Below are 19,359 nucleotides of genomic sequence, written 5' to 3' on the forward strand. Positions count from 1 at the left end.
GCTGAGGCCTCATGGAGAACAGAATCTGAGAATGTGTGCTCCAAACAATGCTTATATTTACATTTGAATCAAAAGGATCACAAAATGATAGCATAGCATGCTACTCCAAATACAGATGTTTCTATAATAACTTTCCCCAAATGTTCAGTCGATTCAGTTTGAACCAGGACTGAAGAAGCTTTTATCTGCTCAATTACTTCAGAAACTGAGGCTGGTGTCAAACCACAAGTACTACACCCAGTCTGAAATTTGTAAAATGCTCTTCACATGTCTATTTATATTGTTTGGTTTTTGATCAATAATTCCTCACCAGTGTTTAGTCTGTCACACATTAGACACCGATTTGAATTGCGTCACCAATATGGGCATATATGCATTGCCAGTTGCATTTTTAGAAAACCACTCGGAAAAAATTCTCCTGAATCATTCAATCCTATATCAAGTGAACATAGAAAAGCAGAATAAAGAACCAGAGGAAGAATTGAAGACAACAGAGAAAAAGTTGAAGAAGTATGTATTCATGTTGGCTTCATAAGGTTGGTCCAGGTTAAAGTATTGTCTTCATGTGGTTGTACATTAATCCTGTGGGGTGGTTTTATGTCGGCTTTTTCTGAGATAACTAATATGAAGACACTTAATTGCCGTTCAATATAAGAGTGGAGGGACATTTGTGCCGTTTGCAAAGAAGCCGTAAACCACACAGGGTTTTACAAAATTCAATGGGAAGGCAAATGAGGGTCTTTATTTGAAAAATGATTCAAAATTCATTGTGCTCATGCTGAGGACTGTATGAGGACAAACATCTGGAGGTCAGTCTGAGAACAGCTCCCAGCTACAGATCCTTTATCTACAATAAGCCTCCACCTTGGCTCGTTCAACTTTCAGCCTCAGTGTGAGCTCCCGGAGACTAAAATAGCAGAAGTCAGCAGTTACCACAGAAACCCAATCGCCCAACGTACGGGGGGTTACCACAGCAACAGAGACAGCGCTTCCATCAAATGGCCATCTTCAGTGAGCACGCCACGCAACCTGGAGCTCCGTCACGGCTGCACCGAGGCATGATGGGAACTCGCCGAGATGAATGATCGAAAGCAAATCTAATCACCAGTGCTGAAGACACACAGTTCACACTGAGTGATGACTGAGATACGACCCACAGCTTCCCTCCTACAAGCACCACGGCGGGCCAGCTGCCAATCAAACACAAGTCCCGCCCTCAGAAACTGCACGCGCACACGCACGCGCACACGCACACGCACACGCACACTAGAAAGGAAACAACCTGTGCAAGGGTTGTGTGGATGTCGACAACTGTGGACAGTTATGTGGACGTGTGCCCAACGGATCTGGAACTGCTGCTATGATATGAAAGGTTTGATGGAATAAGTACTAAACCTGGTTTTCTTAAAAATCGGGTAAAATCATCTGGTACTTTTTCAAAGTAACTTATTCGTAGAAAGGTAATTTAATGGTCCAGATGTCAATAACCAGCTGGTGTGAGAAAACACTGAACCTGAAGCTTGTTGTACCAAGTATAAACACCTTATTTCACCTGGACTTTAACATACAATCCCTGTTTACACAACAAAGTGACACTGCATCGTTTGTTTCAGAAAAGTTTAGCAATTACATGGCAACGTTCTGAAAAAGGTCTGTGTTTACACGGCAACCGCAGGAACACTGAAAACGATGTAGTAACTGTGCCAGGCCATGAGGGGGTGCCGTTGGTTGTTTTTGTAAATAAACAACACATACACGCATGAAGTTATAAACACAAAGGAGAGAACCAGACATATGACACATACCACAGGGGAATCTCAACTATAAAACTACCAATATGGACTTTAAAATTAGAATACGGACTGGGAGTCATGCCACTACGGAGGTCAGCATGTTCGTTACACCTGCATGAGCAAAATAACTATATACAGTAACAACGCTCCGTAGCCTCCGACAGTATCTGTGGGGGGGGGGGGAATCAGGAGCGTCAATAAATACTTCAGAGCACCGTTGTTGTGTAAACAAACGCCCCAAATGTGAGACAATCTTTCTGGTTTCGCTCATTTTTGTTGTGTAAACAAAGAACAGGTTACGGACAAGACTTAATGACCCGATATGTACAGCGCTTTAGTCAGACTGTGTTCAGAATGTGGACCCCACACCCCGTCTTCAGGCCAAAGAGCTTCACTACACCCGCAATTGTCAAGTAATATCATGAACGACAGGAGAACGTGTATGATATTATGTATATTTAGCTTTAAGCCGACGTGTTTCATACGGTGTATACTACCTTCAGAAAAACACTTGAAATGTTTCCAGAGTGAGTTCACTACTGTGGTCTGAGCTCATCTAAGTTCTCCACCCTGGGAGTTTTTCCTAAACCACTCTCTCAAACGTAACATTACTCAGACCTTCAAGTCAAAAGTCCTTAAAGAGCAAGAACAGGACGAAGGTTGAAACTATCGTCTCCCAAAGTCATCAAAGTTCTGAAAATGTATATCTAGAACCAATCCACAAGTGGGAACTGTGAGGTATTTAAAATATACATTATGTCTCATCAAGCACAGCCGTCAGACAAAACAAGTGCATTAACAACAACAACAAACCGTTGTTTGTAGGCGTCCAACAATATGGAATTCTTTTGATTTACATTAATTCACCGTTCAGTGGTCTGTCTTTACGGGGAACATACTGAACCTGTACCTCGCATCTAACTTGTAAACACTAACTTCACCCTGGTGCTTCATAAGTGGCACAACTTCATTTCTGGTGCGTTTCTGTGACACCACTGCATGCTGGGAGGAATCCTGCAGTTTCTGTCTGGACAGATGCATTTTTCAACGTGGATGGAAACAAGGAGGGAGGGGCTCTGCTGACCTCAGCTTCAGCCACCTGTTCCCTAACATGTCACGTAGTTTAAAAGCTGGACTGATGACCTAAGTGCATGTTGCAGGCCTGAACAAACCACTTTACTAAACCTGCACCTCAATGAAGCGCCTAACGTGGCTTCTTAAATAATATTATCCTCAATAACCACACCAGGTCACTTCAGTGGTTACTGAGGTGAACAGACTAGTGAAAGCCACTGCAGGTCATCTACTACACCACAGTCCAGCGCTGCACCGTGCGCAGGAGGTCAAGTGGTAAGGCAAAGCGTGCCCAGACCAAAATTTTGTGGTGTGATGTCACCACAAAGAGTACAGGTAAAATGTAGGCGGGGTTGTGAACGGCCGCACAACAACGCAGGTATGTGACCTCATTACGACAGTAAAGGCGGAGCACAGTTGTTGCGGCTGCAGCTCAGGCGTCCGAGCAAAGCTGTCAGTCTCTATTCTCTGTGATGCAGCTGGGAAAACCTTCATTTTCATTTCATTGATTTTTGTTCCTTTCATGAAAGCAAAGAATTTTTTACAACAGTACACCCTAAATGATCAGAAACACTCCCATGATTGGAAGAGAACCGCCAGAAAAAAAAAAACTTTTCTTATATCTTTGTCATTGTGAGCAGCAGCGTCCGGCTCCCGCTGAATCTCCTTCATCACAACACCAGGGGGCAGTGTAGGGCAGACGTTTCAATAAACTGAGTCAACAAAAGAACCAGCCTGGGCAAAGCAGCATTTCTGAACAACAACGGAAGGGTTTACCACAGTTGAGATATTTAAATACTGCAGGTTTGTGAGAGTGACGATCGTCACAACCAATCAGCAGACGGCTGCGTTGTAACTCCTCCTTATGGAACCGTACAGATGTGCTCGCTACCTCAACGGAAGGGTTACCAAAAATGGTAACGGTTGAGTATGGTACTTTTGGTACTTTCCACAACTTTTATCAGTGTCACAGATGAAATCCTGTACCGATGGATCCCAAGAGAATATGGACCTCTGGGTCCATTTTCTACAGTAGAATATGGACCTCCCTAGTACTTGCACTGAAATGTTAATACATTTTAACCACAAATATGTACACAGACAACGAAATACAATAGGTACTGAATAACAATAGTATTGTAGATACATTATTAAAGAGTGACAAAAGGTTCGAAGTGCTCACACATGATCTTCAAGAACATAGCCCGATGGTGCAGATAGAGGCAGCACATTTTCCATGACATAGAAAATGGACCCAGATACTATGATATACATTTTATATAGGGGGCCCATATCCTATGCCATATAAAAGCTACCCAGGTACTACAATATACATTAAATACAAAAGGTTACAGATTCCGTGTCAAAGGAAATGAACATAATATAGTACACATTTTAAATAGGGGTCGAGAACATTTCAGTTCATATTAACACAATAAAATGTTGAGAAATATGTTCATATTAGACGTATTTGGAATGATTCGTTTCCCCGTCATGAACATTTATTATATGAACATTGTTGTGTGTGTGTGTGTGTGTGTGTGTGTGTGTGTGTGTGTGTGTGTGTGTGTGTGTGTGTGTGTGTGTGTGTGTGTGTGTGTGTGTGTGTGTGAGCTCATATAACACATCAAAGGGACTGTCCAACACGACAAGGCTGTGTCCAATGTAACAGCCACTAAAAGAATGTTTCCCACCATGAAGGTGGGGGGGGGGGTGTCATATTCTGCTGCAGAATTCGGACCCTGGGTCCATTTTCCAGGGGCTCCTTATTCAATACTACACCTGCACCTACTAGGCAGTAGAAACAAGGCCATATAGAGCTCATATAACACATCAAAGGGACTGTCCAACACGACAAGACTGTGTCCAATGTAACAGCCACTAAAAGAATGTTTCCCACCATGAAAGTAGAAATCCAACATATTCTCATGTCTCGTCTCTGATGGCTGCTTCTCGTCTCTCTCCTCTATGACATGATGCTGATCATCAAAGACGTCAAACATTGGTTTGAAAGCAGCACATAGTAATGTGTCAGGTCTCTTTCATGTCACGGTGAGCGGTTCAGACTCTACAGAAGCTTGATGAGACCCCCGAGTCACCGACATGATGAACGATGACCCACCCAACTGACACCGCTGTCTCTCATTGGTGATAAATGTGACCAAGACTGTTGAGGAACGTCATGAAATGTGATGATGGACTTCATGTGAAGTAACCTTTAACCCTTGGGAGCCAAACTTGAGTTCAGAAGGTCACCTGACTCTGGCCTGCCCAAGTTGAATGAGTTCACTGAGACGGAGGACGGGCGAACCGAATGTGAAGAAACTGAAAGGCCACATGTTTCAAGAAAAGAAGGAGTGGACGGACAGACCACCCACCTAAACAGCCCCTCAAGTGTAAGAGTGTCGTCACACGCCAACAAAATAATGGCTGCACGCGAGCGCAGAGGGACAATAAACCTTCAAAGCGGAGACACAATCAGACTGGACATCATGTTCAGATGAATGAAGCAGGTGAAAAGATTCACAATGAAAAACAATATAATGCCTCCAGACTGTGGACATTACCAGGTAACTTCGTGAAAATGGACACATGAGCCCAACGTGAACTTATATCAGGATCCACCAAAACCTAATGCGTTTGTCCTTGAGATGTGCTACACTGAAGAAATTCAATCACAGTGTTGGATGTTCACCAGAACTCAGCAGGAACAAAGGTTCTGCCCTTTAATCTGCTTCCTTCCTCCAGACAAAGGCCAATTGAGGACTAAAGAAAAAGGGAGATGTCCCACTGAGTAGAACTTGCCAATGATGACCTCCCTCAGACGTCACCAGGTAGGAACAGGAACATGGACGAAAAGGAAATGAGACACTCACCCTCAAAACCTAATTTGTTGATTTCACGGCGAGTAAAACATGGATTCATCGATTCGATCAGTTTCAGGGACGTATGAGAAACAAGTCTGAACGATTAACGATTTACCACTTTTACCAAAGTAAAACTAACGTGGAGCCAAAAAACACGTATAAACTTTAAAATGAAGATAACACAGATATTGAATATAGCTTTTTTTTATGCAAAAGTTGTTTTCTGAAGTTTATCAACCATGACAGATAAACAGAGAGATATTTTATTACATTTTTAGCGGTGAGGTTCTTTAGTTGTTCTACTTCTTCCTAGCAATTCTAACAGAGCGGCCAGAGAGAAAATAAAATAATAACAGGTGGGAACGAGATAATTGAATCTGTGGCCGCCAGATAGTAACTCGCTCGCTCAAGTTAGTAACTGAGGGAACGGCTTATTATCCCGTTCCCTCAAGTTATTTTATTTTTTCACCAATGTCGCCCCCATCATCCCCATCATATTTACTGTTATTGACGTTATTGACGCTTTGAGATCAAATGATGCGGACCACATTAGATCTTGGTGTTTTCTAACTAAACCATGTGAATTACCGACATGCCATATTAATTTTCTAGCAGTTTTAACTGTTTTAATTGAATCAAAAGGTGAATTTGGAAACTCAATATTCTCAGCAGTGGAAGTTAAAGGCAGCGGACACAGACTTTACTGGATTAACTGTTCAACCTTCCTCCACTTAAAATGGTACATTTGTCTCCTTCAACAGCGAGATCGGAGTTTTTTAGAAAGATTATCTTTAAAATCTATTAGTCACTACAGAGGGGCCGTAGAGTCACTACAGAGGAGCTGTAGAGTCACTACAGAGGGGCTGTAGAGTCAGGACAGAGGAGCTGTAGAGTCACTACAGAGGGGCTGTAGAGTCAGGACAGAGAAGCTGTAGAGTCACGACAGAGGGGCTGTAGAGTCACGACAGAAGAGCTGTAGAGTCACTACAGAGGAGCTGTAGAGTCACTACAGAGGGGCTGTAGAGTCACGACAGAGAAGCTGTAGAGTGATGACAGAAGAGCTGTAGAGTCACTACAATGGAGCTGTAGAGTCACTACAGAGGAGCTGTGGAGTCACTACAGTGGAGCTGTAGAGTCACTACAGATAAGCTGTAGAGTGACGACAGAAGAGCTGTAGAGTCACTACAGAGGAGCTGTAGAGTCACTACAGAGGGGCCGTAGAGTCACGACAGAAGAGCTGCAGAGTCACGACAGAAGAGCTGCAGAGTCATGACAGAGGAGCTGTAGAGTCACTACAGAGGGGCTGTAGAGTCACGACAGAGGAGCTGTAGAGTCACTACAGAGGAGCTGTAGAGTCACAACAGAAGAGCTGTAGAGTCACCACAGAGGGGCTGTAGAGTCACTACAGAGGAGCTGTAGAGTCACTACAGAGGAGCTTTAGAGTCACGACAGAGGAGCTGTAGAGTCACTACAGAGGAGCTGTAGAGTCACTACAAAGGAGCTGTAGAGTCACTACAGAGGAGCTTTAGAGTCACTACAGAGGGGCTTTAGAGTCACTACAGAGGGGCTGTACTGTCACTACAGAGGAGCTTTAGAGTCACTACAGAGGGGCTGTTAGTCACGACAGAGGAGCTTTAGAGTCACTACAGAGGAGCTGTTAGAGTCACTACAGAGGAGCTGTAGAGTCACTACAGAGGGGCTGTAGAGCCACATGATTGCAGGCAGCAGACCCCCGTATTAAACAGGAAACATGCTGTCTCTGGGTGAGAGCCTAAACGTGAACCTCCAATGTGTTGCCTGCCTCCAGTGGAGTGACATGCAGCCCCGTCTGCAGCACAGCCCCTGGAGGAGTGACCTCTCACTTTATTCTTTTTCTCTGGGAAAAGAAAGAAGCACAGCTACATGTTTGACACAACTAAGGAGGAGACGAGTGTAATTGTAAAGGAGCAAAGCACCAAAATAAGAGCTTATTAAACTGTTAGCAATACTGAGAGAAAAAGGTTGTGTGTGCTTGTCAGCTCCTTCAGTTGACGTCTCTGATAATAAGATTTCTGTTCCTTTAAGACAACCTGACATGGGATCAATACGCCTCAGGCTGCCGAACTGCCTGAAGGCTGAAGTCTTTTTAATTCCTTTGGTCAGAATTCTGTGCTGTAAGTTATTCATTCTCATCACTCTTTCTTTCTGTCACAGTTTGTTGGTACTTCCATAAAGTTTAAATGTCTCTGAAAGGGGAAAAAAAATCAATACAGCTTGAGGCAGAAATAGAATGCCGCTCCATCTCACAAACTGCAACTACTGACCTCCATTTTCATCTGGTATGGGACTTCACAACTTTTCCCTCAGTCTATTCTTCAACTATTGAGAGCAGAGACAGCGACAGTCTGACAGGTCAACCTCCGCCCGGCTGCAAACCAGAGTGTGTGAGGTGGATGGAGTTCTGCTTCCTCCGGTGTCGGTCAGAAATACTTCCAAATGTTCAAAACTTGGGGAAAGGACAATTGATGAACTGCTCAATAAAATGCCAGAAGACATTGAAGCTAAAATAAAAATAATTAATCTTTGAGAAACACAATCTTCACTTTAAATGTTTTGGGGTTTCTGAACTGTGGAGGTTACAGCTTGAGCTAATAGATGATCACCACAAGTGGCCTCCATCTGCAGAAGATCCCCCAATTCATTGTGATGTTTCAAAGGAGGAATTCGTTTCCTTTTTCCTCTCCTCTTGTCTGGAAATGGATGTTTTCAAATGTTGTTCTGAAGGAATTATTCCGGACGAATTTCTTCCCGAAGCCTTTAAAGCTTTAAGAAGTGACGTGCAGCAGATCTCTGAACTGGTTGTGGTGAGGAGTTGTGTTTTCCTCTCAGACCTTCAACGTGTCAAACGAGCCTGAGTTAGCAGTTAGCAGTTGGCAGCGAGTAGCAGCAGTGCAGTTGGTGCAGGTTGGTGTAGAACGTGTAGCTTCATGTGGTTGGTGCATTGCTCCACTCAGACAAACTGTGCCGGTTTAGAGAGACGACGACTCTTCATTTCACACGGCAAACTTTAAAACGGCTCTTCGCCCCAGTACGGCTGCAGTACGTGTCCAGGACGGGACAGTACGGTAAGGCAAAGCGCATCCAGACTTAACTCTGCTGTGTGGTTCCGCCGCACACGGTACGGTTAAAATGGAGACGGGGGTTGTGAATGACCGCGTAACGACACAGGTACGTGACATCGCCTAACAGTAAATGTGGGACCGGAACAAACTTGTTCCAGATCTCAGCTTCACCCCAGTACTTTGTTTACTTCCAGTGGTGTGAAAATTTCAGGGGTGATTTCTTACTTTTTGCATGTTTTCCACACTTAATTGTTTCAGATCTTCAAACAAATTTAAACATTAGTCAAAGACACCACGGGTAAATACAAAATGCAGTTTTTAAATGAAGGGTTTTATTAACGAGGAAGAAAAATGTCCAAAGCTGAATGGCCCAGTGTGAAAAAGTGTTTGTCCCCCAGCTCCTGTTCAAACAGAACTGTGGTTGATCACACCTGAGTTCTATTTCTGTCGCCACAGCCAGGCCTGATTACTGCTCACCTGTCCTCAGTCTAGAAACCACTTCAATAGGACCTACCTGACAAAGTGAAGTCGACCAGGAGATCCTCAAAAGCTACAGACATCATGCTGAGATACAAATGAGAACAAAAGTAAATGAAATCTATCAGTCTGGAAAAGGTTCTAAAGCCAATCTAAAGCTTTGGGACTCCAGCGAACCGCAGTGAGAACCATTATCCTTTCCCAGGAGTGGCTTCCCGACCAAAATTACCCCAGGAGCGCAGCGACGTCTCACCCAAGAGGTGACAGAAGACTCTCAACAACATCTAAAGAACTGCAGGCATCACTTGCCTCAGTTAAGGTCAGGGTTCATGACTCCACCATGAGAAAGAGACGGGGCAAACATGGCCTGCATGGCAGAGTTCCAAGACCAAACCCACCGCTAAGCATAAAGGACATTAAGGCTCGTTTCATTTTTGCCAGAAAACATCTTGACGATCCCAAAGACTTTAGGGGAAATATTCTGTGAACTGACGAGACAAAAGTTGGACTGTTTTCTGTTCCTGACCTCAAGCTGAAGAGAACGTGGGTTCTACAGCAGGACAATGATCCAAAGCACAGCAGCAAGTCCACCTCGGAGTGGCTGAAGAAAAACAAAACGAAGACTTTGGAGTGGCCTCGTCAAAGTCCTGACCTCCCTCTGATTGAGATGCTGTGGCAGGACCCTAAGAAGGCGGTTCATGCTCAAACCCTCCAATGTGGCTGAGATACAACAATTCTGCAAAGATCAGTGGCCACAATTCCTCGGCAGCACGTGTGTGGAACTCTGGTCCTGGAGGGCCGCAGCCCTGCATGCTTGGCATGTCTCCCTGCTTCAACACGGCTGATTGCAGTGAGCGGCTCGTAATCAGGCAATCTGTTGAACTCAGTGATGAACCGTCATGAGAACCGGGTGTGTTAAAGGAGGGAGACATGGAGAACGTGCAGGGCTGCGGCCCTCCAGGACCTGAGGTTCACACCCCTGCTCCACAGCGTTGGAAAACGCTCATTGCAAGTTACCGCAAACGCTGGATTGCAGTAGTCGCTGCTCAGGGTGGCCCGACCAGTTATTAGGTTTAGGGGGCAAACACTTTTTCACACAGAGCCACGGAGCTTTGGATTACACTCGTATTTGGTGTCACTCATCGGGGTCTTTAATTCTCTATCTTCAGAGTATACTCTTTAAAGTAAACCTCAGTCAGCCTTCTCAGCACAGATATGATTTAGGCCCTTTTTACAGGACTTCTTTTTTTTCGACAGAACGTTTCAAGTGAAAATGGATCGTTTTTGCATTTTCATTTCAGACACTTTTGCATTCACATGGCAACGTTTTGAAAACGATGTCCAGTTTCACGAAAACAACATGAGTGCTGAAAACTATGTAGTTAGCATGCCAGACCACAAGGCGGTTTGTTTTGTAATGAAGCCGCACACCAATGCACGGAGAACAATACGCCTTAACAATGGGAGAACACAGACGGCCAAGCTGGATTGTTAGGACGGTGACCGTCAACTGTAAACCTGCCAAGTCCAGGAGAATATGGAACGAGTCGTGACACCACGAAGGAAACATTGCCGTTATTGTGGCATCCTGTCCCTCCAGAAAAATGATCACAATAACAATATCCTTGATGTCTGCACTTTTTGAAGGTATTCTAAAAAGCTTTTAACGTTAGAGCAGTGGTTTTTCTGCTCAGGAGAAAAGAGTCTCACAAAACACAAACAGTCATCAGTGAACAGAAACTTTCTTCTGCCAAGCACCAGAAAAAGGCTTGGATGGGCCACTTCAGGTTTTTCATCACGTTCTCTTATTGAAAGCAGAAATCATCACTGAGAATATTTCTGCAACAGCCGATGAGTCCATGTTTTAAAGCAGGTCTATGATTTAAAATCAGACCGTTGGGCCCAATAGATGCACTCTGGTCACTGTACAGATCTCTGTTTGAGCCTCACTTGAATTATTGTAACCTTATCTGGAACAATACTTACTCTACTTACACTACAAAACTTCTGACACTACAAAAGAAAGCCATAAGAGTCATTTCATGGTCGATGCCAAACTCTCCAACAAATGCTCTCTTCCATAAACGTAGTCTCTTAAAGCTTCCTGAAGGGAATCTTTATCACAATGCATGTATTCTGTATAATGTTGTTAACAGGTCAAATTCTAGATTACGCGAACTCATTCCATTATACTCACCCTCTCACCAACATTATACCAGAAATCAACTGCTTCTAAAAGGTAAATATAGAAAACTAGAATCTACCAGTATATGTCTATGGAGGTCCAAGCATATGGAATGAGTTGAAAAGCAACTTAAAACAATCAGCCACACTGTCCATATTTATAAGGAAACTAAAGAATCAACTATGGAGAGTTATGCAGGTGGTTTACATGCGGAGTAGTACTCTCAGGGTTAAAAGGTTTTCTCTCTGTACATGGATCTAGTCAAAGTATAGGATTTACTGGTACATGCACGGAAATGTAGAGTCATTTATTTGTCTTTTTTTTTATATTAGGAACACACTTGTCGGGGAATGGGTGTGTTCTATGTGTGTGTGTGTGTGTGTGTGTGTGTGTGTGTGTGTGTGTGTGTGTGTGTGTGAGACACAGGCTGCAGAAGCCAGTTTAAGTAGCAGCAGCTCCATTTCCGTCCACTGTTGCAAGCAGGAGCCTCAAGCTGTCATTTCCACGGTCAATTTTCCAAAAAGATGGCCGACAAACTAGCGCTGTGGGCGCCTCACTGGCCGCCGAGATGTTTGCTCCTCACTGGCCTACTGTGCCTTGCAGCGAAGTGCCGTAAATCGCGCGCTGCCGTAAAGCGATATTGGGTGTCGTGGTATCGGTGGCAGTTTTATGAGTACAAGTACGAGTACTCATGCCTGGTATTGAACCGATACTGGTATCGGTATCGGTGCATCCCTACTTCTATGTATAGTTTATATCGGGGGTCCCCAACCACCGGATATTGATTATTTGGCACCGGGTCACAAAGTAAGAAAAAAAAAAGTTTAAATTTGAAAATATCCATTTGAACTTCTGTTTGCCTGCATCGACTTTTATTTTCCGTCAGTGCTTCTTTCCTGTGCTTAACTCCGTCAGTTTTTTTCATACCTTGTTAAGGCCTTTTCATACTCTGTCCTGCCAGTCCGTGGGAAAATTCTGTTGCATAAAACCACACAAAAAGTTGGAGACCACTGCTCTAGAAAAACTCTAGGCTAAAATGTGGGACCACATCCGACTACAGACGGTTATCATGATGTATGGTGCAGATCCGAACAGAGGAGGTCTGGATAATCATGGGATCACTGTATCAACTCAACAATTTACAACATTTTCAGGAAATTGGTTGAATTCAAAAAAGTCCCTTGAGGAGCAGAACAATGTTTTGCAGAGCTACTCTAAGTTAATGTGATCTTTAATGAGTTTAACACGATCTAGAGCAGCAGGACTCATCTGACTGGTAAATATGTTGCTATCCAGAGCATGAATGTGCTGTGAAAACTTTGTTTGTCACAGTTCAAGTCTTTTGTGATATGATCTGTATGTTGTGCATGTTGATATATTTTGGACATAATGTTTAGCCTTAGTGCTTAGAGTAACGTAGATCACAATCAACAATAAAGACTCCGATCACACAAAAAGAGCTTTGGATTTGAAACACTGCCGGCAGTTGCAGCGTCAGATTGATCAATGACTAAGTCGAGAAAGAGAAAGTCTACCTGGAGTCTGTTTACTGGAGCTGGAAACAGCCCCCACCCATTGTGTTGTCTGAATTGTCATGTCTCCAATGGGGAAACTTGGCGTGCAGCGTAAAACCACTTGACAGCATTAACGCCTGTCCAAGCTCATTTAACACGTGTCGTTTAAGTAAAAAGGAATTAAGGCTTTTCTGACAGGAGCCAATGACTCAAGTCGCACAAAAGTCATGTCAAACCAACTTTTCGCCGCCAAATCCTGATCAAACCCCCGATGACAGTGAGCCAACATGTTCCAGAAAGTGAAGGAATCCCCTCACAGCAGCTTGGAAGTTCACAAATGACCTTGGAGAAGGTCATACGTATGTTCAAAAGTCCTTTAAGATGAAACTGTATCAGGAAAATGAGACCTGAGGGTGGAGTCAGACCAGAAGATGCTCACGTCTTCTGCTGTTACCAGGCAGAAAAACAACAATGGAGGAAATGTAGGATCAAAGGCTGAGCTTTGATCACTGAGAACAGATCCGCTCAGCTTTACGTCTGCACAAAAAAAATCCTCCACAACAACTTGTCAGAATTATTGTTGTGGAAATTTGTGAGGTCACAGCGACCTTGATCATCTGTGGTCCTCATCTAATTTATCCTCAAAGAAGATGAATTACAAATTCATCGGAACCTGAGGAAATATTTTTGAGGTGTTGTTCTAAAGGAAACTGAAAGGACAGAGGTAAATAAAAACAAGCATATGTACTAATAGATGGAGGGCTGAAGCCAACCCCAAGTTGACCACAGGTGAACCCTGGACAGGTCAACACTTTGTTACAGGACATGAAAACAAGTCCAACTGCTCTCATATTTGACCCTGAAATGACCTCAAAACTTATGAAAGTCTTTCTGAACTTTTGCACCAAAATAAATACAAAAACCAGGTCTGTGAAATCTACCATCCTCTACTGGATGGCGGTGCTTCAATCGAGTTCAGACGTGACAGATCAATCACATCAGCTCAGACTTGCTCAAATCAGCAGGCGCTCGGAGCAGCGAGCCACAGAGGGGTCAGTCAGAGGGGTCGGTCAGAGGGTCTGAAAGGTTCCCTGAACCTCCGGAGGAGGATCCGAAGGAGCTGGAGGACCACAGGCGGACACGCGTGGACCGTCAGTACAGCTTGGAGCGCTGTGTGCATCAGAAATGCTGTCCTCCCACCTGGCACCCTGTGAGTGAAGCCAGCAGGGCTGGTGTTCCTGAAGCAAAGAGCGTCCTCTCTGACCCTCCACGGAACCAGAGGTACAAACATGCATTACGGGACCGAAGCAAGAGAAGGCACAAGGTGGATGAAGCTCAGCGTGACCAGCTAGCTTGTAGTACCGACCCTCCGTGCTAAAATGGTAGAGCCCGGATTTTTTCCCCCGTGCAATCTGCCACCAGCCACCATGGAGGCAATAACAGGAAGAGGCAAGACGAGGAGAGGAGAGGAGAGGAGAGGAGAGGGTGCATTCCTCCTCTATTTCAGATAGAAACACACACACACACACATGGAGAGGATGCACAAAGACACACGCACAGAGGAGGAAGATGGTGGTGGTACTTACATGAGGACTCTGTGCCGAACATGGCTGGGCCGAGAGCTGTGATGGAGAGAGAGGAGGAGGAGGAGGAGAAGGAAGGAGGAGGGGGGTAAGAGAGAGAAAGAGAGAGAGAGAGAGAGAGAGGGGAGGTTGATGAGCAGGCAGCTACACAGCGGGGGTCATCAAAGCAACACAATGCAGCCAGCCGGCCGTCGCTGCCTCCCAGACGGCCAGATGCCCAGACTCCGGCTAGCCGCGGCTCGCCTTAATAAAAATCCCTCCCAACGAACGGCGAGTCGCCGCGTCCAGCCGCCACAGACAATATCACCACCGGAGGCCTTCCGAGAGGATTCAACCAACAGCAAGAGCAGAAATCCGTCCGAATCCCGACATGAAGATGCTACTGCATCCTCTTCTTTCTGCAGTCTACACCGTCCCTCTCATCCTCCCCTCCGTCTCATTCCACTGTAGGGTTTACTAATGAAAGAGGGAGCGGAGGAAGAGGAGGGGGAGGGAGGGAGGGCCAAAGGAGAGTCTTTTCCCGAGGAGAGGAGAGGAGAGGAGAGGAGGAGGGTGAAAAATGAGGGAGTGAATATCCAGTCCCCCCTTCAAAACCATAAAAAAATGTGGTGAGGAGCCTCTAACACTGCTGCTGCTGTAAGACAATAGCTATGCAAACAGCCAGTGACGTCGAGGGGGGGGGGGGGGGGGCTGACTGACAACTGCTGCTGAATGGAGAGAGAGAGAGAGAGAGAGAGAGAGAGAGAGAGAGAGAGAGAGAGAGATCGAAGCGGGAGGAAGAGAAAAAGAGGCAGGAAGAGGAGGGGGTGTGGTGAGGAGAGGAGGTGAAGGAAAAGGTGATAAAAGAGAGCGAGCAGAATTAAAAGAGACACAAGGAGGAAGAGGGGAAGGGGGGGGGGGGGGGGGAATGGTGCTGGATACACAAGACATCATGTCATGTGCAATTACCTCCCCAGACTATAGTAGAGACCTGGACTACCCCTGCTCTAGACCCTCGCAAACAGGGGAACTCAACTCTGGGCCTGCATGTTTTAGCTCTCTCCCAGTTGCAACACACATGAATGCAATGAGAGGCTCGTTATTGAGCTTTTTCTCAGGCTTGGTGATGACATCATCACTGGATTGAGGTACGCCGAAGCAGGGAGAACTAAAACACGCAGGACACCGGTGTCAGATAGAATTCTGACCCCATGGAAAGGTGACCCTCTCCCATTGAGTCATTAAAAATGTATGAACACTGTATCCAAACTCAAATAAATAAAACGCATCAATGAAAATAACTAATTATGTACAAATACATGGTACAAGGAAAAACGTAAGCCCGTATTGCATAGTATTTTACCACCTTACATATGATGATAGATGATATAACAATAAAATAAGCATGCGTCAATTTTCTGTTGCACATTGTATAGTCTTGAAATTCAATTTTAGGAATTAATAAAAAAAAAAAGTTAATATTTTTATTTTGTATACACAGACTTGTAAACTTCATTGTTGTGCATGTGATAGGATTTAGTAATGCCTTATTTTTTAAATTATATATATGAAAGGAAAGATCAAATATTACACAAAAGCAGTGGCTGATGACATGTAACAAGTCATAATTATATTAAATATCTACATTACAAGATTCTTATTGGGAAAAGGTAACGTTTCATATTAGGGATTAAAAAGTCTGCGGGCGGGTCTTTTTTCCATACAAGAATATTGACCTTTTTTATGTTCTTTTTTAACGGGGGGTCCCAGAGTGGAGCGCTGGAGAGGGCAGAGCTGGACCAGGGTTGGGAGTTGGTGGCGAGTTAGCGGCAGCCTTGTTATTCGCTCCGGCGTTGTCACAGTCCTGAGGAACCGTTTGTTTCCTCTCGTTGAGCGTTTTCAGTTTGAACACAATTCCTGCTCCTTCTTTCAGCGACGACGCCGCTGCGGCAGAGCATCAGTGTGGAAAGGAGCTCAGCTGGTATTATCCTCTAATGGATGTGAGGACGAAACGCAGGAGAGTTTCACTTTAAAAACTGAAGACCGCCACCAGCGAACGCTAGACATGTAGCCACTTGCTAACGATGTACACGTCGCCACCAGTTCAGTGCTAACTGAACACGGAGCGACCAGACCACACACATGGGAAGTTTAAACACTGAATAAAGTGGTGTTAACATTACTTTGTCTATTTATTAGGGTCCAAGCACGAGCAGAGCCGGGCGAGGCCCTATTGGAATGCAAGCAATTATTATTATTATTATTATTATTATTTTACTACTCTTTTACAGCCAAAAATGCTCCATTTTTGACAGATTAAACATTTGCACACAGCAGTGGAGAAAATGTTTATATTTCATGGTCATTACACATATGTCAGGCAAAATGACTCTATAGCGCCCCCTACATTGTTTTCACATTTGCAACATCTACTACGGGCAACACAATTCACCGACATTCAAGAAATTTGGTAGACGTAAGCCGTACGTTGGTCCGCACAAAAATGTCCCTGACCCCCCCTCAAACTCTAAACCCAACAGGAAGTCCACCATTTTGCATTATGCGTGAAACACGTGAAACGCGTGAAACACGTGAAACACGTGAAACAAGGGCCTCCGAGGGTTAGTTCCTCTACTATGAAGTGCACATATGTCGCAGCAGGCTGCCTGGAGCTAATGAACAGTTACGCAGGGTGAACAAGGACAACAGCCGCTACCCTCAATTACAGAGACGGGCGGGCGGCCACATGTTAGTACCCCAACCCGACCCCCCACCCCCATTCACCCCCACCGCAATGCCCCCAAATACTGAAGATAGTCCAGCATGAGGATTAATTCAGTGATGAAGGCTTCACTTCTTTTGTGTCTACTATGCCCTCCTCCTCCTCTTCTTCCTCCTCCCCCTACTGACCAAACCACTCCACTTGTGAAGCACTGCTGGCGAAAACAGCAGACACGTAATTAAAATCACAAAAATAAAATAACTGTGTTTGCATTTATTGCAAATTAAGTCCTTATCACAGGTCTAATCTGTGGAGAGAAATAAAAAAAGTTATGATAAGATGTAATGTAGTTAAAACTGTCAAAAAGAGCTGAAGTAACATCTGCTGCTAAAAGTGGATGAATGGGGTAAAAACTTAAAATTAAAAAAAAATAAAAATTGTTCAAACCCAGAACATTTCTAGAACAGGTAAAACAGCTGAAGCAGCAAAAAACGAGAAAAAGGGTAAAACAGCTATAAAAACTAATTCAATGTTCTTAGTCTGGGACGTATAGAAGAAGAACATTAACCGTCTTCTCTTCATTGTCCCGGTTCTGTGGCTGTTGATCAATTGTATTTGGTGGAACGCAGTAAAACCGTCTCTTTTAGGCAGAGCGGACGGAGCTGCCTCCTCTGGGCACCTAAGGTTGTGTTAACGGGCCGAGGATGCAGACTCAGGACACTTGTATGTCCAAATTTTGGCTCCTGGGGGCCTCAGTACCATCTCAACACACATTATTGTGAAGGACTGAGCCTCCGGTGAAATGTGTGCCGGTATGTTTTAGTGAAACGGTAAAGTCTTCGAAAAGTGCAACGGTTTCTAAATGCTCTGCTCTCTAGAACGGGAGAACCTGTTCTGAATCGTGTCTGAACGCACAGAGTCACCGAGGCGGCTGTATGAACAGTAACAATGGAGAATTCAGTGTTTGGAAGAATCTAAGAGTGGTTCAGTTGAACAGTTCCTTCACCTTCATCTGCATACAGGGAGACATCTCTTCCATCCAGATACTGAGTGGACCTATACCATCACGGACAGAGAAAAGGAGCTGACGTCTTTACATCTTATTGACCTTATTCATCTCCACCCACTTTCAATTCTCCGTTCAAACGTGCAATAATTTCTAATGATCAAATGTATTAATTGTGTATTTTTACAAGTGTATTTTCATTTCCACAAATTCGACATGACCTTAAATGTGTCCCAAGCAAGGTGCCGTTTCACTATTGGCCAGCGTGAGCACGCTCTCTGTAGAGGCAGAGGACGCTGTAGCAAAACAAACATGGCGGGAGACGAGGAGAAGAATGAAGAGGAAAGAAGAACTTGTTGCTAAAAGGCACTGCGCCTCCGGAATTTGGGACTACTTTGGTTTTACAACACAAGACACAAGTACTTTGCAACTCAGGCCGAAAAATAGTGGACTACGTCGAGAGGAAACACGACGAATCTCCACAGCCGAGTTTCGCTTCTACCGCTCCTTAAGAGAAAACTTCAAAGCAACACAAAGCTTTAACTACAGTCTCTACAATTAGTGTATTTAAGGAGCAAAGGCACGATGCTCAACGTGGATCAACCAGAAGACCTCCAAAAGAAGCCAAGGGCGCTTTTTTCAAGTGTGTCCCAGCTCCAACATCTACTACAGCATCATCACACGCAGTGGAGGTGGAACTCAACAGCTACCTCGTGTCTCCCACCATTGAGAGCGAAGATGAGCGTCTATCTCGGTGGCCGTGTTCATCAGTTCAACTTCCCGCTCTTAAGTAAACTGGCCAGAGAATACCTCCGTATACCAGCGAGTAGCTCACCATCGGAGAGACGTTTCAGTACATGTGGTCATGTCGTTACATGCCAACGCACTTGTTTAAAACTGGCCAACGTCAACATGTATGTGATCTTTGTTCAAAGTAGTTTACTTTGAAGAACTGGTCTGAGAGTAGAGGAACAAGTGGAGGATAGTAGCTGCTGTTGAAGGCACAACCCTTTTTCTTATGACTGTGATGGACAATGGGCCAAATTGAAGAATGCAAC

General features: G+C 44.5%; 1 protein-coding gene across 4 annotated transcripts in view; it reads right to left on the bottom strand.

The window, feature by feature from the left end:
• The window catches only part of LOC308116758 (suppressor of tumorigenicity 7 protein homolog), a 68,852-nt gene that overhangs the window by 33,627 nt on the left and 15,866 nt on the right, over positions 1–19,359 (bottom strand). For 2 of the 4 annotated variants that reach the window (XM_080475127.1, XM_080475128.1), the window contains exon 2: positions 14,598–14,633. The exons of the other annotated variants lie outside the window; for them this stretch is intronic. In XM_080475127.1, the coding sequence (XP_080331253.1) occupies positions 14,598–14,619 (22 nt within the window). In that variant the 5' untranslated portion in view covers positions 14,620–14,633. The remainder of the gene's footprint in view (positions 1–14,597; positions 14,634–19,359) is intronic. 4 annotated transcript variants of the gene reach the window in all.

This window comes from Lipophrys pholis (genome assembly GCF_963383615.2).
Source record: "Lipophrys pholis genome assembly, chromosome: 11".
In the NCBI taxonomy this organism is placed as follows: Eukaryota; Metazoa; Chordata; class Actinopteri; order Blenniiformes; family Blenniidae; genus Lipophrys; species Lipophrys pholis.